A 26,693-nucleotide genomic window follows, 5' to 3' on the forward strand; every position below is an offset into this window, starting at 1 on the left:
GGTTTTTGGTTTTGCTTTTATTGGTGTGGAAAGTACCCAATTTTTATGTAAATGATTGAAGCTTTGTATTTCTTATTATCAGTCATTCATGCACAAATATTTACTAGGTAGCTGTTACATTCCAGCACCCAAGTTAGGTATTAGGAATTCATTGTTGACCAGTATAACTCAGAGTTTGTTGAATAAAAACATAAAGTATACCACATATTCAGTGAGAAATTGCTTTAGATAAGTAGAAGTAATCAGAGACTGTCTCTCTCAATAAATAAATAAAAGATAATAAATTTTAAAAAAATAGAAGCTTTAAAAAAAAAGAAAAATTAACTCTTTTACAATGCTGGTGGGAATGTAAATTGGTCTAACTCCAGTGAAAAATAGTCTGTAGTTTTCTCAGAATGCTAGAAATAAGCATTTCCTATGACCCAGCAATTTTGGACCAGGGTTTAAGCCCCCGGCCCCTATCTGCAGGGGAAAGCTTCATGAGTGGTGAAGCAGGGCTATAGGTGTCTGTCTCTCACCCTCTCTATCTCCTCCTCCCCTCTTTATTTCTGGCCGAGGGCTTGAACCCTGGTCTTTATGCATTATAACATGTACACTCAATCAGGTGCACCACCACCTTTCCGTCTCTTGTTTATACAGGCTCTTCAAAAGTCAGAAACTGTGTTATCAATGACCCCAGGATATAGTGTGATTCTAGACACATGCCAGGCTCATAATAAATGTTTATAGAATAATTACTTTCATGTTTTGTCACCGTGGGGTAGAAACTATGTGAAAACTTTGTTTTACTCAGAAAAAAAAGTCTGTAACAAGTCATAAATTTATATTTTTTAATTTAAAATTTTTTTTTTTAATTTATTTTCCTTTTTGTTGCCCTTGTCTTTTATTGTTGTTGTAGTTATTATTGTTGTTGTTGATGTCGTCGTTGTTGGATAGGACAGAGAGAAATGGAGAGAGGAGGGGAAGACAGAGAGGGGGAAAGAAAGACAGACACCGGGAGTCGGGCTGTAGCGCAGTGGGTTAAGCGCAGGTGGCGCAAAGCGCAAGGACCGGCATAAGGATCCCGGTTCGAACCCCGGCTCCCCACCTGCAGGGGAGTCGCTTCACAGGCGGTGAAGCAGGTCTGCAGGTGTCTATCTTTCTCTCCTCCTCTCTGTCTTCCCCTCCTCTCTCCATTTCTCTCTGTCCTATCCAACAACGACAACAACAATAATAACTACAACAATAAAACAACAAGGGCAACAAAAGGGAATAAATAAATGAAATAAATATTTAAAAAAAAAAAAAGAAAGACAGACACCTGCAGACCTGCTTCACCTCCTGTGAAGCGACTCCCCTGCAGGTGGGGAGCCTGGGGCTCGAACTGGGATCCTTTTTCTGGTCCTTGCACTTTGCAGTAGGTGTGCTTAACCCGCTGCGCTACCGCTGGACTCCCTAACTCATAAATTTATATGGAAAGGAAAGGGGAGTTGTTGTGAGGAGCCCAGCACCTTATTCTGCTTTCCAGCTGCAGAACCACTGCATTAAACCAGTGTTTGTTTATGCTCCTTTGGAAATGTCTGATGAGCTAGAAGATGCCCAGTTAATGTAACCAAGAAAAGTCTGTACATGTCAAGAAATACCTAAGGAAAATACCAACTCAATACAAATCATCTCGGCTTTATCCTCAGGAGGGCAATAAATCTTAACTCATACAGCCTTAAAAGGAAAAAAATAAAAGAGCAGGCTTTCCACCTTTATACCATTAGTAGAAAGACAGGACACGTGAAAAATGCAAAATGGCATCCTATTCCATTCTCCGGGTGCTTCAGCTAATCTGTGAGTGTTGCAGTAAGGGAACAAGAGGCTTTCTTTGTGGCTGTGACTGTGGGTCAATGTAATTACATACCAGCATACCAGCACTAGCTTCTTTGTTTGGGCGGGGGTGTGTGTTAAAATGAATAAACTTTAAACTGTATAAAGTGTAATTTTGGAGAATATCATCCTCGTTCCTCTTATGGATATATTGTATAAATGACTGAATGGGTTATCAAGACCATCAGTCAGGATTTATTTAATCAAACCACATAAAGGCAGATAGAACAGACTAAACACAATCAATGGGCCCAGCACAAATATTAGGATACATAATCTCTGATTAGTGCTAAAAGTTATTACTTAAAATTTCAGAACTCTGCATAACTGAATGAATATATAGTGTAATTTTTTTATCTATCACTGATTAAAGTTACATGCCATGAAAATAATCATCTCTAACAAAACAAACACACACACATAGATTGAGTTTCACTTGGAATTTCCTCTGGCTGGCTGAATGTTTGCCAAGTGTTTTGTAAAATGCTGCATACAAAAAATTCAATAGGCTTGGTTTTTCTCATATTTATGTGGTGCTTATTGACTTAACTGCAAGTTTTATTTCCTTCCAATGGCATAGTTTGACTTTCTGACCCACCAAGGCTACTATAACTTAACCTAGAAAGTAAAGCTAATCTTTCAGTGGAAGGGACTTTCTCTGTATAAAACACCTGCATGTAATAGCCCTTATTTAATCAACATGAATTTAGTAAATGATTATGTTCCCTGCACTGTGCAATTGGGATAGGAAGACAAGTGATCCAGCCCTGATTATTTGTAACCAAATGTCACTTTCTTACTGGTTTTCCAGTGTCAACTTTTAGCTGCATATTAAAGAATGACTTGCATTAAAGCACTTCAGCTATTGCTTTGATCATTTAAGTTATTTTTGTGAAAAGTGATTCTTTGCTTTATGCATAGTACTTACTCATTATTTTCAGAATATGTTAAATAAATCTGTATTACTTTCATTTAGTTTGTATAGTTATTGTAAACCATTTTGTTAATTCACATTTGGTAAATATTAAGTCATGAACATAAATTTGGCTACTTAAGTTTTTAATAAATATTAAATATTAAATATTAAAGGTAAATATTTAACCTATACATATATTTTTATTTTACTTTATTTTATTTTATTTTATTTTATTTTGCCTCCAGGGTTATTGCTGGGGCTCGGTGCCTCCACTATGAATCCACTGCTCCTGGAGGCCATTTTTCCCATTTTTTGTTGCCCTTGTTGTTACAGCCCTTGTTGTTGTCGTTATTATTATTATTGTCATTGCTATTGTTGTTGTTGGATAGGGCAGAGAGAAATCAAGAGACGAAGGGAGACAGAGAGGGGAAGAGAAAGACACCTGCAGACCTGCTTCACCGCCTGTGAAGCGACCCCCTGTAGGTGGGGAGCCCGGGACTCAAACAGGGATCCTCATGTCAGTCCCTGAGCTTCATGCTATGTGTGCTCAACCCGCTGTGTTACCGCCCGACCCCTATATCTATTTTCTGTACTAGTACATTGCACACAAGCAAATACATTCCCATATACAGTTAGTTCTCACTTAGTGATGGACTTGTTTAACAAGATTTGGTGGTTTGGCCACATACTTGAGGGCTTTGGCCATGCAAAGTCAAGTTCAAACATCTCATCTAACATCACCTCTGTCAGTTTCAGTCTTGTTCCTGCAGTCAGCATACGTATATATTTTTGTCCATATATTTGTACTTCGTTGCTTACCATGTAGTACATTTTATTTCCTCTTTTTTTTTTTTTTACCATGATGGTATATGGGGTGGGGGGCAGAGAGACAGACAGACCGGATCAACCACATAACCAAAGCTTACTTCAATGTGGACATCGTGGGGGTTGGGTTTGAACCAGGATCCTGCACATAGGAAAACAGTGCATGATTCAGTGAGCTGTTTCACCAGCCCTTTCTCTATTTTTTTTTAATTATAGCATAACATATAGTAAACTACTAAATTTAAAAATATATCAGAATGTTATTAATGTTGCAAAATTGGCAATGAGCAATCTAGAGATGATTGACAAACCCACTACCAGTAGAGTGCTTTAAGACTGAAATACTGGTAAAGGAAGAATCCCTGATTACTGACAAATTCATTCATTTGCCTGTGTTTTGGGAATGCAATTAGATCACTGAGGAACACAACTGGACTTGTATTTTATATATAAAAAAATATATATATATATGCACAGCTGACTCCGTTGTAGATTTTGTATCTATTCACTTATATTGTAAGTTTATCATAACTTTTTTGCATATCAGCTGTATCACCTACTTAGTAGAAGTAGATCTTAGTTCTACTAAGTAGGTAGTTCTCTTTTATCTTTGAATCCTACTCATCAATTGTCCTTCTCTTTAAACCATAAGGACAAGTTTGAGCAAGACTTCAGATTTGTTTTCTGTGTCAAGCCTGGGAGAAGAGCTTTAGAAACTAGTCTCTTGTTTAGAGTAGGCTACTGTACTTTTTTGGTCTTAGTCGTCTTGTCCCACACTGATTATCATTTAAGCCCTTTTGTTACTATCTGTACATAATTGGCACGTTACAATCATAATGCCTATCTTGCAGAAACAACTCATTTGCTTTGTTGGGGGAAACTTATGCCGTCTAGTACAAACAATAGGATAATGATTCTTAGGAGTTTTCTGAGGAGTCCACCTCACCTCATTGGAATCTTATTATTGATGGATAAGTGAGAAGTAGTCTTAGTTTTATTTATTTACTTATTAATTTATTCATACACATGTAAAAGGTATGTGGTAAAGATAGGAATTTTTAAACCGCCTTTGTACAAAACAACATTGAAAATGTTAGAACGTCTTGTAATTTTAGAGTTGGGAGGAAACACATATACACATATACCTAGTGTATGTCTCTTATTTTACGTATAATATCTGGAGACTTGATTTGGGCATGTCACGTTAGCAAACTGGTTTGCAAGTTTATTATTTTGCTTACTTGGGTATCTTATTAAATACGAATGTTAGTGGTCCAGGAGGTGGCACAGTGGATACAGCACTGGATCCTCAACCATGAGGTCCCGAGTTCAATCCCTGGCAGCACATGTGCCAGAGTGATGTCTGGTTCTTTCTCTCTCTCTCATGAATAAATAAAATAAAATAAAAATAGTAATTTTCAAGGTTTTTGAAAGAAGTTATGGATTTCCTTCATTGAAATATTCAGGTATCTTAAGAATTGACTTTCTTAGAAACATTGGCTGTTTTTAAAAATAGAAACGATTTATGAGCATCATCACTATGACTGAGAAATCAGTCAAGTATTAGATTCCCTAGACTTTCGGGTAGCCTGGTATGTGTGTGTTTAACACACTTTTTTTTTCTTGATTTATTACTTTTAAGTTTGATAACAGAGAAGGTGAGAGGGAAGGGAAAGAGAGAAACCTGTATCACTGCTTGTGTATACTTCTCACAAGATATACTGCTTGTGTAGCTTCTCACCCCTCCCGCCGGTCTCCCACAAGTGAGAACCAGGAGCTTGAACCCAGACCCTCGTGCATAGTGGTAGCAGCTGTGCTTGATGAGGTGCGTCACTGCCGAGCCTCTGACACATATTTTACAGATAAATTTATCCAGAAGCTTAAGAAATTTCATTATTGGAGTCAAAGACAGCTAGCAGAAGACCCCCAAAAGTTTAATATCAGCAACTATAGAGTTTACAAAATCAATTTGTTTATGTTATGCATAAGTTAAACTTAGCAATAATATCACTATTTCAAGATAATATATAATGGCATATTGTTGATTGTAGCCACTAAGTAGTTTATATGGTTCAGAAGAATTTTGAAATATTTCTTAGCTACTACCTAATAGAAAATAACTAACTCTCTCTACTTCTGTGATGTGCCATATCTTGACATGGACAGATGACATAATATTCAATTAGTATTGCTGTCTTTTTGTTCACGCTAATGTATCTGCTTCTTTGAGTAAGGCAAATTAAAACCAGCTGTCTTGTAGGATTTGGTGATAAGTATAGTTTTAAGATCACATTCTTTTTTAAAAAAATTTATTTATTTATTTTCCCTTTTGTTATCCTTGTTGTCTTTTTATTGTTGTTGTAGATATTATTGTTGTTGTTATTGATGTTGTCATTGTTAGATAGGACAGAGAGAAATGGAGAGAGGAGGAGAAGACAGAGAGGGGGAGAGAAAGATAGACACCTGCAGACCAGCTTCACCGCCTTTGAAGTGACTCCCCTGCAGGTGGGGAGCCGGGAGCTCAAACTGGGATCCTTACGCCAGTCCTTGAGCTTTGCGCCACATGCGCTTAACCTGCTGCGCTACCGCCCGACTCCCTAAGATTACATTCTTAAGACATGTAGTATACCATTACAGCACATTTTTTTTCAGTTTATTACAGATGTCACCAAAAATTTTTTAAATTTACTACTTAGTATTTCAATTTATTTCAGTTTTAGCATTTACTATAAATCTATTATTATCAAATAAGGCTAAAAATTAATTAGGTTTAAATATTTACATTATTGGGACCAGAGTGAGAGCTTACCTGTCATGCTTTGCCATGAGTGCAGCCTGTTTCCAACCATTGTACCACATGGGAGTATCAGTGTGCTAGGGGAAGCTCCCATGCAGTGGTTTCTCTTTCTTTCTGCCTTTCTTACTGTCTCTCTCTGAATTAAAAAGTTCATACAGGAGTGGTGCAACTGTGTATGCATGAGGCCTGTCTCTCTCTCTCTCTCTCTCTCTCTCTCTCTCATTTACACATAAAAGCAGCCTTGGATTTTTTTTTCCTCCAGGTTATTGCTGGGGCTTGCCTGCACTAGGAATCCACTGCTCCTGGAGGCCATCCCCCCCCCCCTTTTTTTTTGCCTTTTTTGTTGCCCTTGTTCTTGCTGTTATTATTGCCATTGCTTTTGCTGTTGTTGTTGGATAGGACAGAGAGAAATTGTGAAAAGACAGGAAGACAGAGGGGGAGGCAGAGAAAGACGCCTGCAGACCTGCTTCACTGGCAGCCTTGGATTTTATTTGAAGGTACTGACACTAAAATGTAGTTGTATTGCACCAAAACAAAGGACTCTGTGGAGGGAAAAAGAAGGAGGGGAGTGAGAAAACTTTTGGGGCCTGGTACATAATGAAACTATCTGCATATCAATTACTGTAAAGTAAAGTATTAACCCCCCTCAGTAAAAAAAAAAAAACCTGTAATTTAATATGGAAAGGGGATATTACTGCAAATAGTGAATTAAGAATTAACTGAAAATGTTTTTCTTTCTGCTTGTTGTTTCCTCTCTGTTATGCTTCACTGCTAAGATTAATTAAGAGCTCAGTGATGTGTACCTGGTTCCATTTCTTCCATTTTCCCCCTTAGTTATTACAGTCTGGCTTCTGTCCACACTTCCTCTTTCCTGATACCTTAGCAAGATTACTGTAACTTCCTACATTTCCATATTGAGTGAACCATTTCTAGGACTTCTTTCTTGACCTTTCTGCAACAATTGATGCTGCAGACCTAAAATTCTATGATACTAACATTCTGTGATACTGACTTTCTATGCTCTTTGGACATTCTTTCCTAGTCCTTTCATATTCTTCTCCCTCAGTCTTTCTGTGGTTTTTTTCTTTCTCTCATGAAGAAGAGAAAGTATAAGACTTAGCAGATTGGTAAGCATTCTCTAATTAAATACATCTAAACAGAAGTTGTACATGGAAAGGAGCTGACCAGGTTGTCTTACAAATTAATTGCATTCAAAACATTGGGTTAGGAATTTTTTTTTTTTTTTTTTTGCCTCTAGGGTTGTCTCTGGGGCTTGGTGTCAGCACTATGAATCCATGGTTCCTGGTGGCCATTTTCCCTTCCTTCCTCTCTTCTTTCCTTTTCTTTCTTTCTTCCTTTCTTTTTTTCATTTTATTCGATAGAACAGAGACAAATTGAGGGGGCAGGGGAGATAGAGAAGGAAGGAGAGATAGACTTCTGCAGACCTGCTTTACCACTTGTGAAGCATCCCTGTTGCAGGTGGGGGCTGGGGCTTGAACACCAGTCCTCAAGCAGTTCCTTGCTCTTGGTGCTATGTTTGCTTAACTGGGTATACCACTTCCCAGTGCCCAGAAATAAGTTTTCCTATATAGTTTATTTTTTGTTGTTACTTTGACTTGAATTTGTATTTTCTTTTGCTTCAGGAAATCTTGGTTAAATATGCATCGTCCTGCTGGACTGCAGTAACTCGTTAAGGTCTTTCAAGAAAATTTAATATGTTCTTGAAACAGAATCTGTCTTATTTTGTGAGGGATGATTGAAGTTTTTCATTTTATAAATTTGTAAATATAGCTTCATTGGTGTAGAACACTACATTGTTATGATATGATATATAGTTATGATATATAACTTCATCTATAACATTATAAATTATTCTTTTTAAATAAAAATATATCTCTTAATAGTCAGGCCTTTGCATTAAATGTTGAACTGAAAATTTTGAGATTTTCTTCAAATGTACAGCTTTGAATCACAGTTAACAAAGAATGGACACTTTTGCTTTATACCTAGGAATTCTGCATTTTTAAAAATTAAAAATTTTTTTTGTATGTCAACCTCTTATGTTGGCTAAGGAGCTTCTCTTTACCTTGACTTGAAATCTTAGTAACAAAGCATTCTTTATGTATAAGCATTCTAGATTCAAGCAGAAGACTTACTCTGATTAAAAATAAAGATTTATTTTTGAAAGGGCATAAGCTTAATAAATCAGGTGACTGTTAGGGAAGGACAATGAGGAACCTATTTGTAAACTTTGGGTTTCTGAATGTTAATTTTAAGCTTCCTTTTTAAGAAGCCTATATTTGTAGAGCTGATGCTTTCAGCAATATCCTGCGTCAGTGGTCAGACCATGTTTAACGTGTGCACATGTCTGCCATAGCTAGCACTGTAGGAGGCTGGGATAAATAGAAGGCTCAAGCAGATGAAGAGGGATTAACTGTGTGGATTGTGCAAACTCTTCAATCACTGAACCACTGATTGTACAAAGGATTAGCTGCTGCTTTTACAAATATTGATTACTGATTTGCTACTCAGAAAGGAGATGACATGACTTGTGCAGTTGCTGTGTAGTATGCTACGCGAAGTGTTCATCATTCTTATTAATGGATTTGTCATAGGCATTAGAGAAACTGACAGATTTATTATAGCATCAGTTGCTAGAACTGTTATGGTTAAGGTTGTGTCAGCATATCTATTAAAACTTCAGGATTTTAGAAGTTTATAGTATGGTCATAAAATTTATTTCCCAGATGGAATTTAGGATACCAGTTATTGCCTGACACAATTTAAGTTTTATGCATATTTTAGGAGAATTTGTTTGAAAGCATTTAACTTGATATAGAGCATTATAAATTGAAATAAGCACATTATTCTATAATTTTATAATATAAAAATGTCAGATTGGTCTCATTTTGAAAATTTAAAAAAATTAACCACAAATGCTTGTTTTCTGATCAAGAACATGTCTACTGTACACTTCCAAAGATTCATCAGTATTTTTCCCAGAATACTGAAATACTTGAAGTCTTTGTTCCTGTGATCCAGTGGGGATTTTTAGAAAAATGAGAAATGTGTGGAGAATTAAAATTTAGGGCCCAGTTTGTTTCACTTGAGTAAATTTTTGGATAGTAAAAAAGTAGTAAGAATTGCCTGTGCAGAGAGATTATCTCCCTTTAATCTTTTAAAGCATTCTTTTTTTTTTTTTTCCGTTTAGGATTATCTGTTCCTGGAAGCTATTTTTTTCCTTTTGTTGCCCTAGTTGTTTATCATTGTTGCCATTGTTGTTGGATAGGACAGAAAGAAATCAAGAGAGTAGGGAAGACAGAGGGGGAGAGAAAGATAGACACTTGCATACCTGCTTCACCACTTATGAAGCGACTCCCCTGCAGGTGTGGAGCTGGGGGCTCAAATTGGGATCCTTATACTGGTCATTGTGTGCTTATGCCTTGTGCGCTTAACCTGCTGCATTACTGCCCAGCTCCCAGCATTCTAAAATTTTACTTGCAAATGTTTTCATTATTATGCAAAGACTTATTGGAGAGTTGAGCTGCATTCTGAAGAATGAACTGGATACAAGGATTTTTGGATGGGGTTATTTGTTTTCTTGTTGTTGAGTTTGACAAGCTCTTTATATATTTTGGTTATTAAACTCTTGTCTGATGTATGGCATGTAAAGATCTTCTCCCATTCTGTGAGGGGTCTTTTGGTTTGGGTAGTGGTTCCTTTTGCTTTGCAAAAGCTTTCAATTTGATGTGGTCCCGTAGGTTTCTGCTTGCATTAGTCTTCTTTGTAATTGGATTCATTTCATTGAAGATGTCTTTAAAATTTATGCAGAGGGGAGTCAGGCAGAAGCGCATCGGGTTAAGCTCATGTGGCACAAAGCGCAAGGACCGGCTAAGGATCCCAGTTCGAGCCTCCTGCTCCCACCTGCAGGGGAGTCGCTTCACAGGCGGTGAAGCAGGTCTGCAGGCGTCTTATCTTTCTCTCCCCCGCTCTGTCTTCCCCTCCTCTCTCCATTTCTCTCTGTCCTATCCAACAATCACAACATCAATAACAACAACAATACAACAATAAGGGGCAACAAAAGGGAATAAGTAAATAAATATAAAATAAAATAAATTATGTGAAAAGAGTTCTGCCAATATTTTCCTCTAAGTATCTGATAGTTTCTGGTCTAACATCCAAGTCCTTGATCCAATTGGAATTTACTTTTGTGTTTGTTGAAATGTAGTGGTTCAGTTTCATTCTTTTGCATGTTTCAACCCATCTTTTCCAACACCATTTGTTGAAGAGACTCTGATTTCCCCATTTAATAGTCTGAGCACCTTTGTCAAAAATTAGATGTCCAGTGAAACTACGTTTTTAATTAGAATTTAAAACTCATATTATAAAACAGTCACAAAAATAAGACACTGTCCTTCCTGTGTGAAAATATAGCATAGCTGAATCTAAAGGACCAAATATTTTAGTCTAAATTTTACTCATTTTTTATTTTTAGGAAGCTTGTTAGAATAATAGAACAGATGTCTCCGTTTTCTTCCATAGATGCCACTTTTTTCCACTAGTAATTTGTCCTGCATTTGTGGGTGTATGAGTTTTTAAACCAAAATGGAAGTCTTTTAAAAAGACGTTTTTGAGAAGCAAAACTGATTTATTTGAAACTGGCAAGGAGGTGATATGAATGGAGATACTATCAGGTTACTAATTAGCTTATCTAAAAGGAGAATATCCAGGTGAGCCCAGTGTGAATTCAAGATTTTTTTTAAACTGTAATTTCTTTAATCTTTATTTATTTATTTTGAATAGAGACAGAGAGAAATTGTGAGGGAAAGGCGAAATAGAGTGGGAGAGAGACAGAGAGACACCTGCAGACCTGCTTCACCACTCATGAAGCTGTCTTCCTGCAGGTGGGGACCAGGGGCTTGAACCCTGATCCTTGTGCACTGTAATGTGTGCACTTAACCAGGTGTGCCACTGCCTGGCCTCCTCAACATGTTTTTAACGTGGGAAAAGAAGGCTAGAGAATCAGAAGCAGAGTGAGTACATAATGAGGGAAACTCAAGAGGCCATTGCAGAATTTGAAGACAGGAAGGGGGTCAATAGACAATGAAATTGGACTATTTGGGGGATACTGGAAAGGAAAGGAAATGTAGACTCTCAGAAATGCCTATGAGAACACAGCTTTGTTGACATCTTGAAGTCAGCCCAGTGAAACAAATATCTTACACCTTTCAGACTTCTGTTTGACAGAACTATAAGGAAGTCTCTCTCTCTCTCTCTCTCTCTCCCTCTTTCTCCCTCTCTCTCCCTCTCCCCCTCTCTCCCTCTCTCCCTCTGTCCCTCTCTCCTTCTCCTTCTCCCTCTCCTTCTCCCTCTCTCCCTCTGTGTATGTGTGTGTTTTCTTCTTTAGGACTTCACTTTTCTCAGATGACTTATTATTCTCACAGAGAGAGATAGATGGAGAGAGGGGGAGACATCACTAAAACTTCTGCCAGTGTGGTGTGGGCTGAACTTGAATAATAAATAGTATATTTCAATCAGCTTGAACAAAAGCTTTAGGCAGATACTGCATACAAGAGGTAAAATTTTATTTAAATTATTTCTGAAATCTTATGTTTTATCTCAAAGTGACTTTTACCAAAACATGAAAACATACATTTTATATTAAATAATATTCTACTTTTTTTTTTTGCCTCCAGAGTTATTGCTGGGGTTCGGTGCCTTCAATACCAATCCACTGCTCCTGGAAGCCATTTTTTCCCCTTTTGTTGCCCTTGTTGTTTATTTTTGTTGTTATTATTATTATTGCCATCATTGTTAGATAGGACAGAGAGAAATCAAGAGAGGATGGGAAGACAGAGAGGGGGAGTGAAAGATAGACACTTGCAGACTTGCTTCACCGCCTGTGAAATGACTCCCCTTTAGGTGGGGAGCCAGGATCTTGAACTGGTATCCTTATACTGAGATCCTTATGCTGGTCAGCGCTTTGCACCATGTACACTTAACCCACTGCACTACAGCGTGGCTCCCTATATTCTGTTTTTTAAAGTGAAATTTCTCACAGTGAATTTTACTTTGCAGATAGCAGATTCAGTGTTTTAATCCCTACAAAAAACTAAGGGAGTCATATAGGATTTTCTAGAAATCAAAAACTCTAATTTCTGTATGAACATTTTTTGATTTTATAAGAGAAAATTTTATTATAATGTACATGTACAGTCAGTGGAAAGATGGTGATCTGGGGAGGTTTGTTTCATTTGATTGTGTTGTGTGGCCTTGCCTCTCTTCCGTATTCCACACAGAAAGTTGTCTGTGAGATAAACTTATAGGTATACTGCTAACATCTCATTGTCAGCCCAAAACATACACCACTTAATTCAGCTTTTTAAAAAAATATTGTTGCCACTTACTGCTGCTTGTAAGCAGTGACTTAGTGCTAGTGTCATAAATATCAAGTCTCTAAATTTCAGATGTCCACCAGAATTTGAAACTTTTGCTGAAAGTTGACACATTGATTTATATAGCACAGAGTTGTCGAGCTTATCTTAGGGTCACATCAGTTTCTTCTTGGCCATTGGCTAATCTTTTCTGATTAGTAGTGAGGAAGAAAATGAACTTTGTCAAAAAAACTATGACAAAGTAATATAACTAGTAATCTTTTAATTACTATAGTGATTGTTTTCTCAAAAGCCACTGTTGTTTGGTATGTCTACTGAATAATGTTTTCCGTTTGCCATGAAAAAATTATCAGAGTTGAGATTGTAATTTTTACACAGAGGAAACATAATTATTAGAATACGATCTCAGATGTTTTTACAGATGTTCTCAGCTAAGATTCTATGTAGAAATTCAACCTTTGACATGATTTAAATCATATTTATCCTAAATCTAAAAGCAGTTCCACACTTGAGGTCTTGAAAGTTTAATTCATGTAGGACCTTGACTATTTCCTACTGAAAGTATAAAAATATTAGTATGACTGTATTTCACAGGCTCCTAAAACTGGGAGGGCTTTAATGATGGTATAACTTAATTTTTTTTTCATATTTTAGTAGAGGAAACTGAGACCCAAAAAAGGCTTAGTGATATACTCATGGTTACAGATTTGTAGAACTGAAGTTTCATTACAAAATGTCTTGGCCTAATACCATATATTTTAAGGTCAGTACCAGTAGAAAACTAAACATGGACATCTGTTATGGCACAAAGTGATTTTACTTAGTACTTCTATTTGAGTTATATTGTGGAGTCTCTCCCTTATGAGGGCATAGTCTATTCGACTTTCAGGTTTACTAATTTTTGCATTTAAGGGTAATAAAATAAAGCATCAAGGTAATAAAATAAAGCATCTTTGCACCTATTATATATTCTCTAGAACTGGGGGAAATGCTATCTATGTTTGTGTGTACAAGTGAGAAGTAAGGTGTAATTAAACTGCACTTGTGAATAATGAGTTCTGAGGTGGTGACAGCTTTGGGAACTGAAAACTAATTTGGAGAGTATTTCCTAAAGCTAAGCACTCAGAATATCCTCCATCCAGAAATATCTGCAAGATACACACATCATCTGGAGAGAAACTGGAAACTAAATCAAAAGCACCTTTAACTTTTATCAAAAGCATTGTATGGAATATTGATGTCTGAAAGTCTACTTTAATTCTGATGAACACGGACTAGAAACACGAACTAGTCTACTTTATTTCTGATGAAAACCAAGCTAGAACTGGAGAAGTTGACCTGGATGACGAGATAGCCACTGCAGTGATCAGACGAAGAAAGGGTGTTAGGTTGGTATGAAAACTAAAATGACTAGTGGTACTGGAAAGCCAAGGCCTAATATATACATTCTAAACATAAAACAATGATTAAGTAAATAAATATTGTAAAACTACATCAAACTCAGGAATGCTTGGCTAACCAGGTATTTTAAAAAGTTGGTAGTGTACCCAGTTAAGTGCACATAGTACTAAGTTCAAGTACCCTTGCAAGGATTCGGGTCCGAGCCCTGCCCTCACCCACCTACTCCCCACCTGTGTGAGGGGGCACTTCACAAGCACAAGCGGTGAAGCTGGTCTGCAGGTGTCTATCTTTCTTTCTCCCTCTCCCCCCACCCCCGTCTCAATTTCTTTCTCCTGTCCAATAAAATGGAAAAAAAAAAGACTGCCAAGAGCAGTGGATTCAGAGTGCAGTGGACCCCAGAGATATTGCCTCCCCAGAGACCGTGGCGGCAAAATAAAATAAAATAAAATAAAATAAAAAGTTAAGAAAAAATTTTTATTGGGGGATTAATATTTTACAGTCGGCAGTAAATACAATAGCTTGTACATGCATAACATTTCCCAGTTTTCCACATAACAATACAACCCCTACTAGGTCCTCTGCCATCATGTTCCAGGACCTGAACCCCCCCCCCACACACACACCACCCCAGAGTCTTTGACTTTATGCCAGACGCCAACTCCAGTCCAGGTTCTGCTCAGTGTTTTCTCTTCTGGTCTTGTTTTTCAACTACTGCCTGTGAGTGACATCACCCCATATTCATCCTTCTGTTTCTCACTTAACATGGTTTTTTTCAAGCTCCACCCAAGATGAGCTGAAAATGGTGGAAAAAAAAAAAGTTTAGCACACACATACATTTACAAGAGATAACCGTAATTCTTACTTTCTCATGTATAAAACTGGATATTCCAGCTGTTAGGTGAGAATAAAAAAATTGAAAATATTTCAATAAATTCATTGATATTTTACTCATATGCACTGAGCAGGAGAAAAAAGTCGTTATAGGACTTGACTGTAACATTTTATAGTTCAAGGAAAGCAGTCACATCATTTGGTAACAAAAAAAAAAATTTTGCTCACTAGACTAAAATCCTTACTCCAAGTTTAAATTCTAATCAGTAAGAACAATATTTTTATGTGTATTTCTCCTCTTTTTTCCAATATAAAAGAAATATTCAATTAGAAGGGAGAGGGGAAAATGAAAGTAGTTGGAAATTATGTCCATATTGAAAATTGTGTGAATGCCAAGTAATAAGTAGAAAGCCAGTAAAAGGGAGACTCAGATATGGGGTAGGAATTTTGTACAAAATGTAAACTGAACAGCCATAAAGCTGTGAGCATATTAGCACTGCAAATGTTTGTAAGACTATAATAACTTACTAATGATAAGTAGTAAAAATGAAGTTTAGGTTTCTTAGAAGCCTAATATTTTAATTGTTCATAAAGTTGCATACCAAAAAATAAAAGAATAAAGACAAACATCTATTTTGTTAATGACTGAGTCACTCACATCCCTTAACATCTATTCATTGTCACACATGAAGAACCAAGAAAGTAGAAAGGAAACTGAATAGAAAGCCATTTCCAGAATTCAGTAGCTAGAATGTCGGTGGATATAATGAAATAAAGACATTTGCACTTTAGAATAAAATCCATAATATCCAAGGGTACTATAGTGTTATTAACTTTTGTTTAAAATTCACATTTATTTAACAAAAACCAAGATACTGAAATATTGAACGGATAACAAAGTTCAAATTTCAGCTAAAAAAAATAGCCTTTTTCTTTCTCATAATGGATTAAGAGACTTTTTTTTTTGTTAGAAACAGGAATTTCACATTTGGAATAAATATTGCTTGTAACTTCCTGTGTGTGTGTGTGTGTGTGTGTGTGTGTGGTGTGTGTGTGTGTGTGTGTGTGTGTGTGTATGACTTATCGAGTGCAAAGTTAATCTGTATCTCACTTAAAGGAGAATCTTCAGGTTAAATACATGTATCCACCCTAATAAATTCAATATCCCTTCCTGCTCCTTCTGCTTTCCTTCTCTTCCTCTATCTTCTTTCTTTTCTTGTTTGTAAACCTGTAATGTTAAAAAGATGAATACTAGGTTAAAGTTATCTATTACTCTTTGCAATAATTTAAAATTTCTTCTTAAGATTCATAATATTTATTTTATATGTGAAGTACATTAATTATGCCCCAGTGGAAGTGAGAAGGTCATGGAACTACCTCTCAGTGAAACTTACCTGGCCACCTGGTGATAACTGATGCCCCCACATGTCCACTTAGGGCAGCACATCATACCTTATTATTGATAAGTTGTTTCTTCCTTCTGTATTTTAATTTATCTAAATGAACAGTGCTTAAATGTTTGCTTCTGTTACCTTAAAGACACACCATTATTTAGAATGTTTGCAGTAGGATATCCTGGTTTTTTCCACTGTGGGAAAGCTGTCTATAAATTTTTCTCGACATATAATTACATCAAAATATGTAATATTTGCTTTCTGATCCTGAAATGCTATCTCTGGTAAAGAGATTTTTTATGTAATTTAATAAAGAACCCTACATACTAGTGATATTACCAGTTATGTTAAGAGTTAAACACAAGCAGATTTCCATGAAAATAAAATCACATTCTCACTTAGCTATAGAAATAAATCTTGTTTCAGAAATATTACTTAGAAAAAAAAATTATTACTTAGAAAAAAATTCCTAAATTGGTTTACTTGTGACACAGTAGTGTTGTTTCCTTTATCTCAGTGTAAAGTAGTCTAAAAGAAGGTGTTATTAGTCATTTTATTATCATTACTTTAAGTTCCGGTTCTATCACAATTACCCTCTTTAATTTAGTTGTTGACTAGGACTCATACTAAAATTTCTGTATGTGACTTCTATTTTTATGTACGTGCATTATAATAACTAACTTTTGCTTTTGTATGGTTCAACTCTATTCTGAAAAAAAAAGAGAGGACATTACAGATACATTTATTGAACAACTATTTAAATATTCACACTGGCTTTGCCTAAAATTTTATTTACATTTTGAAATCAGTACTGTATATAAACATTTTAATGATATTAGTTTGTGTTTTCTGAGTAAAATTGATCCTCCAGGAATTGAAATTAGTGCTTTAATTTTAAGCTTTATTTCTTAAGAAAAAAATCTCTGATTTTTATGACTATTGTTATTCCCATGGCACTAAAAACAGCTGGTACTTATGAGATGAACTTGTATATAATAAAGTTCCTATCAAAATATTTTTTGAAACTATATTGAGACTATTTCCGTTGGGGGTATTCCATAGAAACTTTCATTAGATTGGTTGTTTTATGCTTGTTAAATTCCTAGTAAAATGCTGAGGATTACTACATCTTTCTTTTGTTTTTTTAATGATAGTTATAACTGTTTTTAAAACTTTATTTTATTTGATAGAAAGAGAAATTGAGAGGGGTGGGGGAGGTTGAGAGGGAGACACTTGCAGCCCTGCTTCACTACTTGTGAAGCTTTCCCCTTGCAGGTGGAGGCCAGGGGCTTGAACTGTAATGCATGCACTTAACCAGATGTGCCACCACCCAGCCCCTCACTACTATCTTTCTAGTGAACTTTATGAAAATATTGATAAGTGAAATAGAGTAACCTGTTAAACCTGGCCATTAACATGTAATTTCTAATTTACTTTACTTTTGGTTTAATCATTAAGTATTTTTGTAGATAGCTACCATTTTTTGTGATATTTGTATCAGATCTAATTTTTTTTTGTTTTCTAAAATTTTTAGTTTTCATTAGTGATTTAATAATGATTTACAAATGCTAAGATAATAGGGGTATAATTCCATACAGTTTCCCACCACCAGAGTTCTATGTCTCTTCCCCATAATTGGAAACTTTGCTATTGTTTACCCCTCTGGGAATATGGACCAAAATCCTTTCTGGGGTGCAGAAACTAGGAGTTCTGGCATCTGTATGCTTCTCCACTGGACATGGGTATTGGCATACCCCCAGTTTGTTTCTGTCTTTCCCTACTGGGGTGGGGCTGTGGAGCGGTCAGGTTCCAGAAACCATTGGTGAGTTCATCTGCCCAAGGAAGTCAGGATGAAATTATAGTAGCATTTCCATCTTGTTGGCTGAAATGCGGTACGATGGAAAACAGGACAAAATGTTTAATAAACAGGAACCATAAAGTAGGAATAGAGCAGATGAAAGTAGGGACCTCAGGGTAAAATGAAGTTAGGAAGTCTATTGTAGGAATGTTCCTAGGAGCCTGTGTTTTAGTAATCTTGAGCTTGAGAGCTAACATGGGCATGGACTAGAAATATCATCTGGGAAGATGTTGTCAGAGTTGAGAGTAGAACTACAAAGCAATATTAGGGCAGAGAGTTGCTTGCAAACTTGAAGAAGATATATAAATGCAATTAACTACAATGATGTAATCCTGGGGCCCATATCTCTTCTTATTTAGCATAGGAGCCTCCAAATCTCTCATAGTTCATGGTCACGGCTGATAACATCCTAGGTTGCACTCACTTCCGAACCAGTCTTCCTCGAGTGGCAGAGTAGGTTGACCCAGCCTCCCTTTGGAGAGTGGGGCAGTCCCTATCATTGCTAATTCATAGAGTATGGTCCTGAAGAAGCCCACAAAAGGTTTTATGATGATATTCCCAATGGGTATGACCAGTGATGGTAGAGAGAGTGATCAGTTAGAGGTCTTGGCCCATATTATCAGATCTGTCTAATTTTAGACTCTTGAAGTGCCTTAGCAAAGTCCACTAATTTGAATTAGTGTGTTCTAAGTTTCTTTGTGAGAGCAATCAGAAAGAATAATTTTTAGCATTTGATTTTCGTTAAAAAAAATCATTTTATATTTTGCTTGGTAAGACTAGGGATATATGCTGGTTTGAAATTCCTGATGTACTAATGCAATATAAATGTAAAAATGTTAAAAAAAAAACTAGGAAAGATTTTTTAAAAATCCTTAACTTCTCCTTCAGGGATTTATTATATTGTTTTATTTTTGCCATCAGAGTTTTCTCATTTTCTTTCTTTTCTGATAGAGTGAGAGAGATAGAGAGGGAGAGAAAGACAGAAGTGGAAATACCTGCAGTCCTACTTCACCACTCATAAAAATTCCCTTCCTGAAGATGAAGAACAACAGCTTAAACACAGGTCTTTGTGCATAGTAAAGTGTGTTCTTAACCGAGTGAACCGAGTGAGCTACCACTTGGCTTCTAGTGTAGTTATTTTTAATAGTTTGTGTGGTTTCCTAATCCTTTCATTGCAGAAAATAGAAAACTATTGCCATTTGGAGTTTAATTACAAAATATTATTTTTGATACCATAGTATATTAAAGCACAGATTTTTTTTTAGCTGGTACCTTCAACCATATATATATATATATATATATATATATATATATATATATATATATAATTTCAGCACTCTCAGACTGACTTTTTCTAAGTAGATTTGCTCAGAAAGATGCAGAGAAAAGGCCAGCACCCCAGCTTCCTCTGGTGCCATAGCATCTCCCATGTGGTACCTGGGCTCAAACCTTGTCTGAGTACATGGCAAGACATACACCATGCCAAGTGAGTTCTCTCTCTTTCCTTCAAAACCTTACTTGTTCTTGAGATTTGCAGGAGGAAGAAAGGGAGTAGTTGGTGGAATGGATCCCAAACGAAACTAATGGACTTGAAATGATCAATTTGTGTAACTAAAGGCAGGTTGAATCCAGTAAGGTTGGTCTTTCTAAAATTAATTTCTAACTTCTTTTCTTTTTCTCCTTCACAGGAAACCAGTTTCCTCCAATTGCAGCACAGGACCTTCCTTTTGTTTTAAAGGCTGGCTACCTTGAAAAACGCAGGAAAGGTAAACTTCAGCGGGGAAGCAATTACAGAAGCCAGACCTTCTACCTTCTGCAACCCACAATGACCCTGGGTCCATGCTCCCAGAGGGATAGAGAATGGGAAAGCTATCAGGGGAGGGGGTGGGATATGGAGATTGGGTGGTGGGAATTATGTGGAGTTGTACCCCTCCTACCCTATGGTTTTGTTAATTAATCCTTTCTTAAATAAAAAAATAAAAAAATAATAAAAAAAAAAGAATCTAACGAGGGGATGGGTAGTGTTTTACCAAGTAAAGTGTGTACCTTATCCTGTGTCAGTTCAAACCCAAGTCCAACCCCCTGGTCTCTACCTGCAGAGAGGAGTCTTCATGAAGCAGTGGTGCCAGTGTCTCCCTCTTCCACTGTCTCCTCCTCCCTTTTCAACTTTCTCTTTGTCTCTATTAAAAACAAATTAGCAAAAGAGTCTAATGAAAGGTCTTTAATTTTTTCTTGAAATTTGTTCTGCCCTTAAATCAAACATGTCTACCACAATACATGTGGAGTCTGTATCCTCTTTTTGTGCCTAAAGAGTTTTAAGACTCTAAGAAATCCTGATGTCATAATTCAAATCACAAAATGCAGTTTTTGGCTTTAAATACTTTTTTAAAATAAGAAATATATTTGAGGCCAGGTGGTGGCACACACTAGTTGAGCACATGTTACAGTGCTCAAGGACCCAGGTTTGAGCTCTTGGTCTCCAGCTGCAGGGGGGAGGCTTTGCGAGGGGTGAAGCAATGTTGCAGGTGTCTGTCTGTCTCTCTCCTCTGTCAGTGCCCTTACCCCTCAATTTCTGTATGTCTCTATTTTTTTATTTATTTATTTTGAATGAGAGAACTACATAAAGAAAGAGATGAAGAGAAAGACCAGAGCACTGCTCAGCTCTGGGTTATGGTGGTAGTGGGGATTAAACCTGAAGCTTCCCTCTTGCAGGCGGGGAACAAGGACTTGAACCCAGGTACTTGATGATACAGTGTGCGTTCAACCAGATGCGCCACTCCCTGGCTCCCTCCTTAACTAATTTTTAATAGCAAGACATTTGTTCTGATTTTAGGTTGTCTTCCTCTGTTATTTTAAATGATTCAGGAGTCATGCCCTGCCTCTTATAGAAAGGACTGGAGCCATTACTACATTCTCAAGGATGAGATTTCTCACCATTATCCCACCTGGCTGAGCAGCAGGTTAGCCTGCACCTGACCTGGCGTAACCCTGGCCACTATGATTCAAATCGAGCCTGCTGTATTGTCTGCCACTTTCTATTATTCACTCAGTGTTTCTCTCCACTGGGCATGATAATTGGGAGCTTACCATATGGTCTCATTCTCTTAACACCAAAATATAATGGCAATGAAATGTGGAGTATATGACATGGGGGATGAAAAATAGATAGTATCTTCATTAGTATTCTGCTTATCTCAGGTAGTTCAGTTGGATCTTTCTGTTCGTTATTTCATTTGCTTTTCTTAGACTTCTTAGCTGAATTTTAAAACTGAATGAGACCAGAGAAATAATATAGGTCATCTCTGCTCTGGCCCACTTTCACCCATGCTTTTATAGCAGATGAGGAAATGAGACCTAGATGATTCACTTACCTCAATATGTGTTGTCAAATGCTTTTAAAAAATGACTTTACAGGGGTGGCTAATGATTTACAGTGCAGCTTTTGACACATGAGTGCCAAAGTGTCCGTGCCAAGAACATCTGTTAGCCATGCAGGTCATTCCATAAATGTAGCAGTAGCCCATCTCTGCTTCATTTATTCCTTTAGCTTTGTGCTTTCGTGTGTGTGTGTGTGTGTGTGTGTGTGTGTGTTTTGTCTCTTGAAAATACATGTTTATTAGGCATAGAGTCTTAGAGCTAAAAAAAAAAAAGGACCTCAGATATCAAACTAACTCTTTTTTTTCCCAAATAAGAAATAACTTTGTAATGATGTGTGTATATTATCTAACTTGTTTTATTTTTTCTTCTTTTTTTTTTTTTTTTTTTTTAGATCACAGCTTTCTGGGATTTGAATGGCAGAAACGGTGGTGTGCTCTCAGTAAAGCAGTATTCTATTACTATGGAAGTGATAAAGGTAGTGTTGATGTTCAGTTACATTGTGAGGGTTTGGGCGGGGCATTTGGTCCTCTCTCCTCACCCCCCTTTTTGGTACAAAGTAAATTGAACCCAGGACTTGAAAGCTAGCTCAGTCTGCTGGAGCACAAAACTTCCTTAGTGTTGTTTGGATATATAGATGTCATTTGACAATATTTACAGCTCTTAGCTTCTTATTATTAAAACTAGCAAATAAGATTGTTGTTTTTTAAAATACATTTGAAATATGTCCTTGATGCTAGAAGTTCTTACCTAATAGCATTAACAAGTTAGGAATAAATTTAGTGAGTAGTTCCCACTTATTTTCGATATGTCCAAGTGTGGTAATGACATCAATGAAAAAATATAAACAAAATAAACAGGCAGCCTTCTTTCTTCTGCTAACAGTAAATGAAAATCTAGTGTCCAAGTTCAGTTATGATTATCATAGTTTATAAAAATGTGTTGCTGTTATAGGAATGCACTTTTATTCAGTATCGTTAATTTAGGTCAAGAACATACAAAAGTATCCCCAAACACACAAATCCCAAAATAAATATCCCCTATTTTATAAGACCAGACTTTCGATTCATGTTATTCTTACTCAGCCTTTTCATTTCTGATTTCTATAATAATCAGTGAATAATGGTGTCTTTTAAATATATTCCTGCTAACTCATATACACTAACTTTCAGATCAAAGATCAACAAAAGTTTCCCCTCATAGAAGTGTTTATATTTATTTCAAAGGCTAATGCCCTAGCTGGGCATTGGTGCAGTGAGTTAAGCACACATGGCGCAAAGCACAAGGACCACTGTAAGGATGTGGGTTCAAGTCCCTGGCTCCCCACCTGCAGGGGGGGTGGCTTCACTGGAGATGAAGCAGGTCTGCAGATATCTATCTTTCTCTCCTCCTCTCTGTCTTCCCCTCCTCTCTTGATTTTTCTCTGTCCTATCCAACAACAACAACAGCAATAACAACAACAATGATGATAAACATGGGCAACAAAAGGGAAATAAGTAAATAAATACTAATGCCCAATCAGTAAATCCCACTTCTTTGGGCTAGTATTACTTAAATTCCCACTACTGTGCTGGGACTGGGTTGTGGTGCACCCAGCAGAGCACACAAGTTACCATTACTGTCCTGACTTTTATGAGGTGAGGTTTTGTGGTAATACCGTATTTTTGTAAATTGTGTAGTAATTGCTTTTTATTCTTTTAACAACCTCTAGGACCACAGCTTTAAAAAAATTACTATCATATGACTCCTTTTTCATGTGGATACTTGGAGAGCTGGTTTATGTTTCCTTAAATTGCCCCCTGTTACTATAAAACCTCTTGTTTCCATTGAGATTTTAGATCTATTTTTAGTGATTCTTTTCTCTCTTGACTGCTTCTTTTGGTCAATTTTTCTCCTCTCAGAAACTCTGAGAAAAAGATCTATATTTAGGCAGTTTTTAATTGCTTGTTTGGCATAGGTCAGATTTCCTTCCGTTTTATCTTTTTCTGTCTAGGAAAATATAGGTGTCACATGAAATTTTTATCCTCTTTGCGAAATCAGATAGTTGGTGCAGCCTTTTTTACTGTATGTGTGAACCATTTTACCCAAACTTTGCAAAGAGCTACTTAGATATATGAGAGCTACAATCCCTCAACTAAGTAGGATTTAGATAAATGGGCTATGGTGGCACAGAAGGAGTTGATACCACTTACTAGGTTAAACTGTACTTTGTTACTGTTTGACAGGTACATTGTTCACATTTTCTACCCTAATGCATTTGCCAAAAAACATATTGACCCATCAAGATAGTAATGGCTTAGAAGGAGTAGTTCTAGTCTCTAGGGTAAATAATGCACTTGCCTTTGTACCCATAAATATTATCTGTATTTATTATTCATGGCCATTTGGGGCCTTTAAGTAATAAATACATACACACACGCACATATATGCGGAGAATATATTTTATCACTATATGAAATCCTATCCATCCTTTCATCTCCTTTCTCTTCCTTTGATTATCATGAATCTCATCCATCAGACACTGTAGGTCCTAGCAATTCACACTGAAATTAAGACAGTCATTCACTCACTCATTTATTTACTTTCCTATTTGATAGCTATTTATCTGATACTTGGGAGATATTAGACACTGGGGATCCAAAGATAATCCTGCTTTAGACAGATATTCATTGTTTTGAGTTGTATGTATCCGCTGGAGTAAGAGAGGAAGTCAAAGGATCTAGCTGTTAGGCAGGTTTAAATTGTTTCAATGCAGTGCAGTAAGTGATTTCATAAGATGTCTCTGGTTTACAAAAGAGGGATGACTAATTGACTAGGTCACTTGAGGAAGACTTCCTAGTGGAGAGGATCCTTGATTGGGTCTTAATGTGTGAATAGAATTTTTCAGATGAACAAGAATGTGAAGTAGACTTTCTAGGGTAGGAAAACATCAGAGATTCTGAGTTGCAGTATGCCTTGGATATGATCAAAGTTGAAATTAAAATGGGATATAGAGTGAATAAGGAAAAGAGGCATATCTGGCCAAACAAGAGAATTAACACAAGGGTTAACCATTTTATCTTGATTATGATTTTTAATGGTAGGATGGTGTAACCAGATTTGATTTTTAGGTTACACTTATGCTAATATTGGGGAGGATATATTGGAAAGGATAGAAACTGGGATACAGTATCATTTAGGAGGACACTAAACTAAGAAAGAGGTTATCACAGGACTGCTGAGGAGCAGGGCAGGATCTAATGCAGACTCCTCGTGCACATCTGGAACGTGTTCTAAATTTATGTGCCATATTTTATTCTCCTTCTTTCACCTCCCGTATAAATTTGAGTCAGCATTCTGTTCCTTATACCTTCACACTTTTTCTACCTAAGGATTTTTGCTGCCTCAGCTGCCACTTCCCAGTCAAAGAATATCCGAGCACCCAAAAGCCTTGGCCATACCAGCTCATTTAAAAAGTTTATCAAACCATATTGATTGAATCTTGGGATCATAATTTTTCATTGAAGTATCTTTTCCATATATAATAAAAGTCAGTAGAAAATTGAGCTAAATACTTATTAGAGAAATATAGGGGTTTTTTTTAATTGACACTGAGCTCTGCTCACTCACTTTTCCTACAACCTCTCTACTGATAGAGAAGAAAGGACTGAGTTGTTAAATGTGGATCAGATTATGAAATGCATTTAGATGTTAAAATAGCATCATAGAACTCTTTTTAGTGCTTTTAAAAATAGGGTTAAAGGGAGGCCAGGCGGTGGTGCACCGGGTTAAGCCCACATAGTACCAAGCGCAAGGATCCTGGTTGGAGCCCCCGGCTCCCCACCTGCAGGGGGTTGATTCACAAGCAGTGAAGCAGGTCTGCAGGTGTCCGTCTTTCTTCCCCCCATCCCCCTTTCTATCTTCCCCTCCTCTCTCAATTTGTCTCTGTCCTATCCAATAAAACTGAAAAAAAACTGGCAACCATGAGCAGTGGATTTGTAGTGCTGGCAACAACCCTGGAGGCCAAAAAATAAAATAATAATTATAAGAAAAAAATACTGTTAAAGTTACAAAGTATTTAATTTAAAGTTCTATTGCTCTGTAGCAGCAACTTAGTAATTGTCACAGGGCTTATTTAGTTCCTGATTCGTTTGATAAAGGCACATTTCTGGGTTAAGGCATCAAATTAAATTCTTTTAAATTTATTTTTAAGACTTATTTTTTAAAATACTTATTTGGGAGAAAGAATGAACAATTGAGCACCAGAATATTGCTCAGGCATATATGGTACTAGGCATTAAACTTGGGACCTCATGCATGTGAGTCCTTAGCTTTATTCCTGTAATTCCTCCTGGTCCCAAGGTGTTGACCTGTTAAAATTCTCTCATGAATAAAAAGTATTAATTACCTGATATTTTAAAATTTCATATGATAATTAATCTGTTATGTGAAGAAAATACCAGGAGTCGGGAGGTAGCGCAGTGGGTTAGGCGCAGGTGGCACTAGCGCAAGGACCAGCATAAGGACCCCGGTTCAAGCCCCCAGCTCCCTTACCTGCTGGAGAGTCACTTTACAAGCGGTGAAGCAGATCTTCAGGCGTCTATCTTTCTCTCCCCCTCTCTGTCTTCCCCTACTCTCTCCATTTCTCTCTGTCCTATCCAACAACAACAATAATAACTACAACAATAAAACAAGGGCAACATAAAAGAATAAATAAATAAATATTTAAAAAAAGATCTTTGTTATCCTGTGAGAAATGGGAATGGGGCCTAACTGCTGGTGTGTGAAGAACCCGGAGCATTCCCACAGTCTCCGCCTGCAGTGGGGAAGCTTCACAAGTGCTGGAGCAATTCTGGAGTTGGCTCTCTTCTCTGTGTGTCTCTTACTCTCTGTCTGTCATCATCTTCTATCAGAAAGAAAGAAAGTAATGACCTCCAGAAAAAGTGACATCTTGCAGACATGGAACCCTAGTGATGACCTGATAGGAAAAAGGAGGAGGAGGAGGAGAAAAAGGAAGAAAAATAACAAGTTTTTACTCTTTCATCAAAACTCATTGCGATTTAATATA

The 26,693-nt window shown here is 36.8% G+C and overlaps 1 protein-coding gene across 3 annotated transcripts in view; it reads left to right on the forward strand.

The window, feature by feature from the left end:
• SKAP2 (src kinase associated phosphoprotein 2) overlaps window positions 1-26,693 on the forward strand; it is a 150,633-nt gene that overhangs the window by 44,129 nt on the left and 79,811 nt on the right. For all 3 annotated transcript variants that reach the window (XM_060196061.1, XM_060196062.1, XM_016189929.2), the window contains exons 5-6: window positions 19,960-20,037; window positions 22,041-22,124. In XM_060196061.1, coding sequence (XP_060052044.1) covers window positions 19,960-20,037; window positions 22,041-22,124 — 162 coding nt within the window. The remainder of the gene's footprint in view (window positions 1-19,959; window positions 20,038-22,040; window positions 22,125-26,693) is intronic.

The sequence above is a fragment of the Erinaceus europaeus genome, chromosome 8 (genome assembly GCF_950295315.1).
Source record: "Erinaceus europaeus chromosome 8, mEriEur2.1, whole genome shotgun sequence".
In the NCBI taxonomy this organism is placed as follows: domain Eukaryota; kingdom Metazoa; phylum Chordata; class Mammalia; order Eulipotyphla; family Erinaceidae; genus Erinaceus; species Erinaceus europaeus.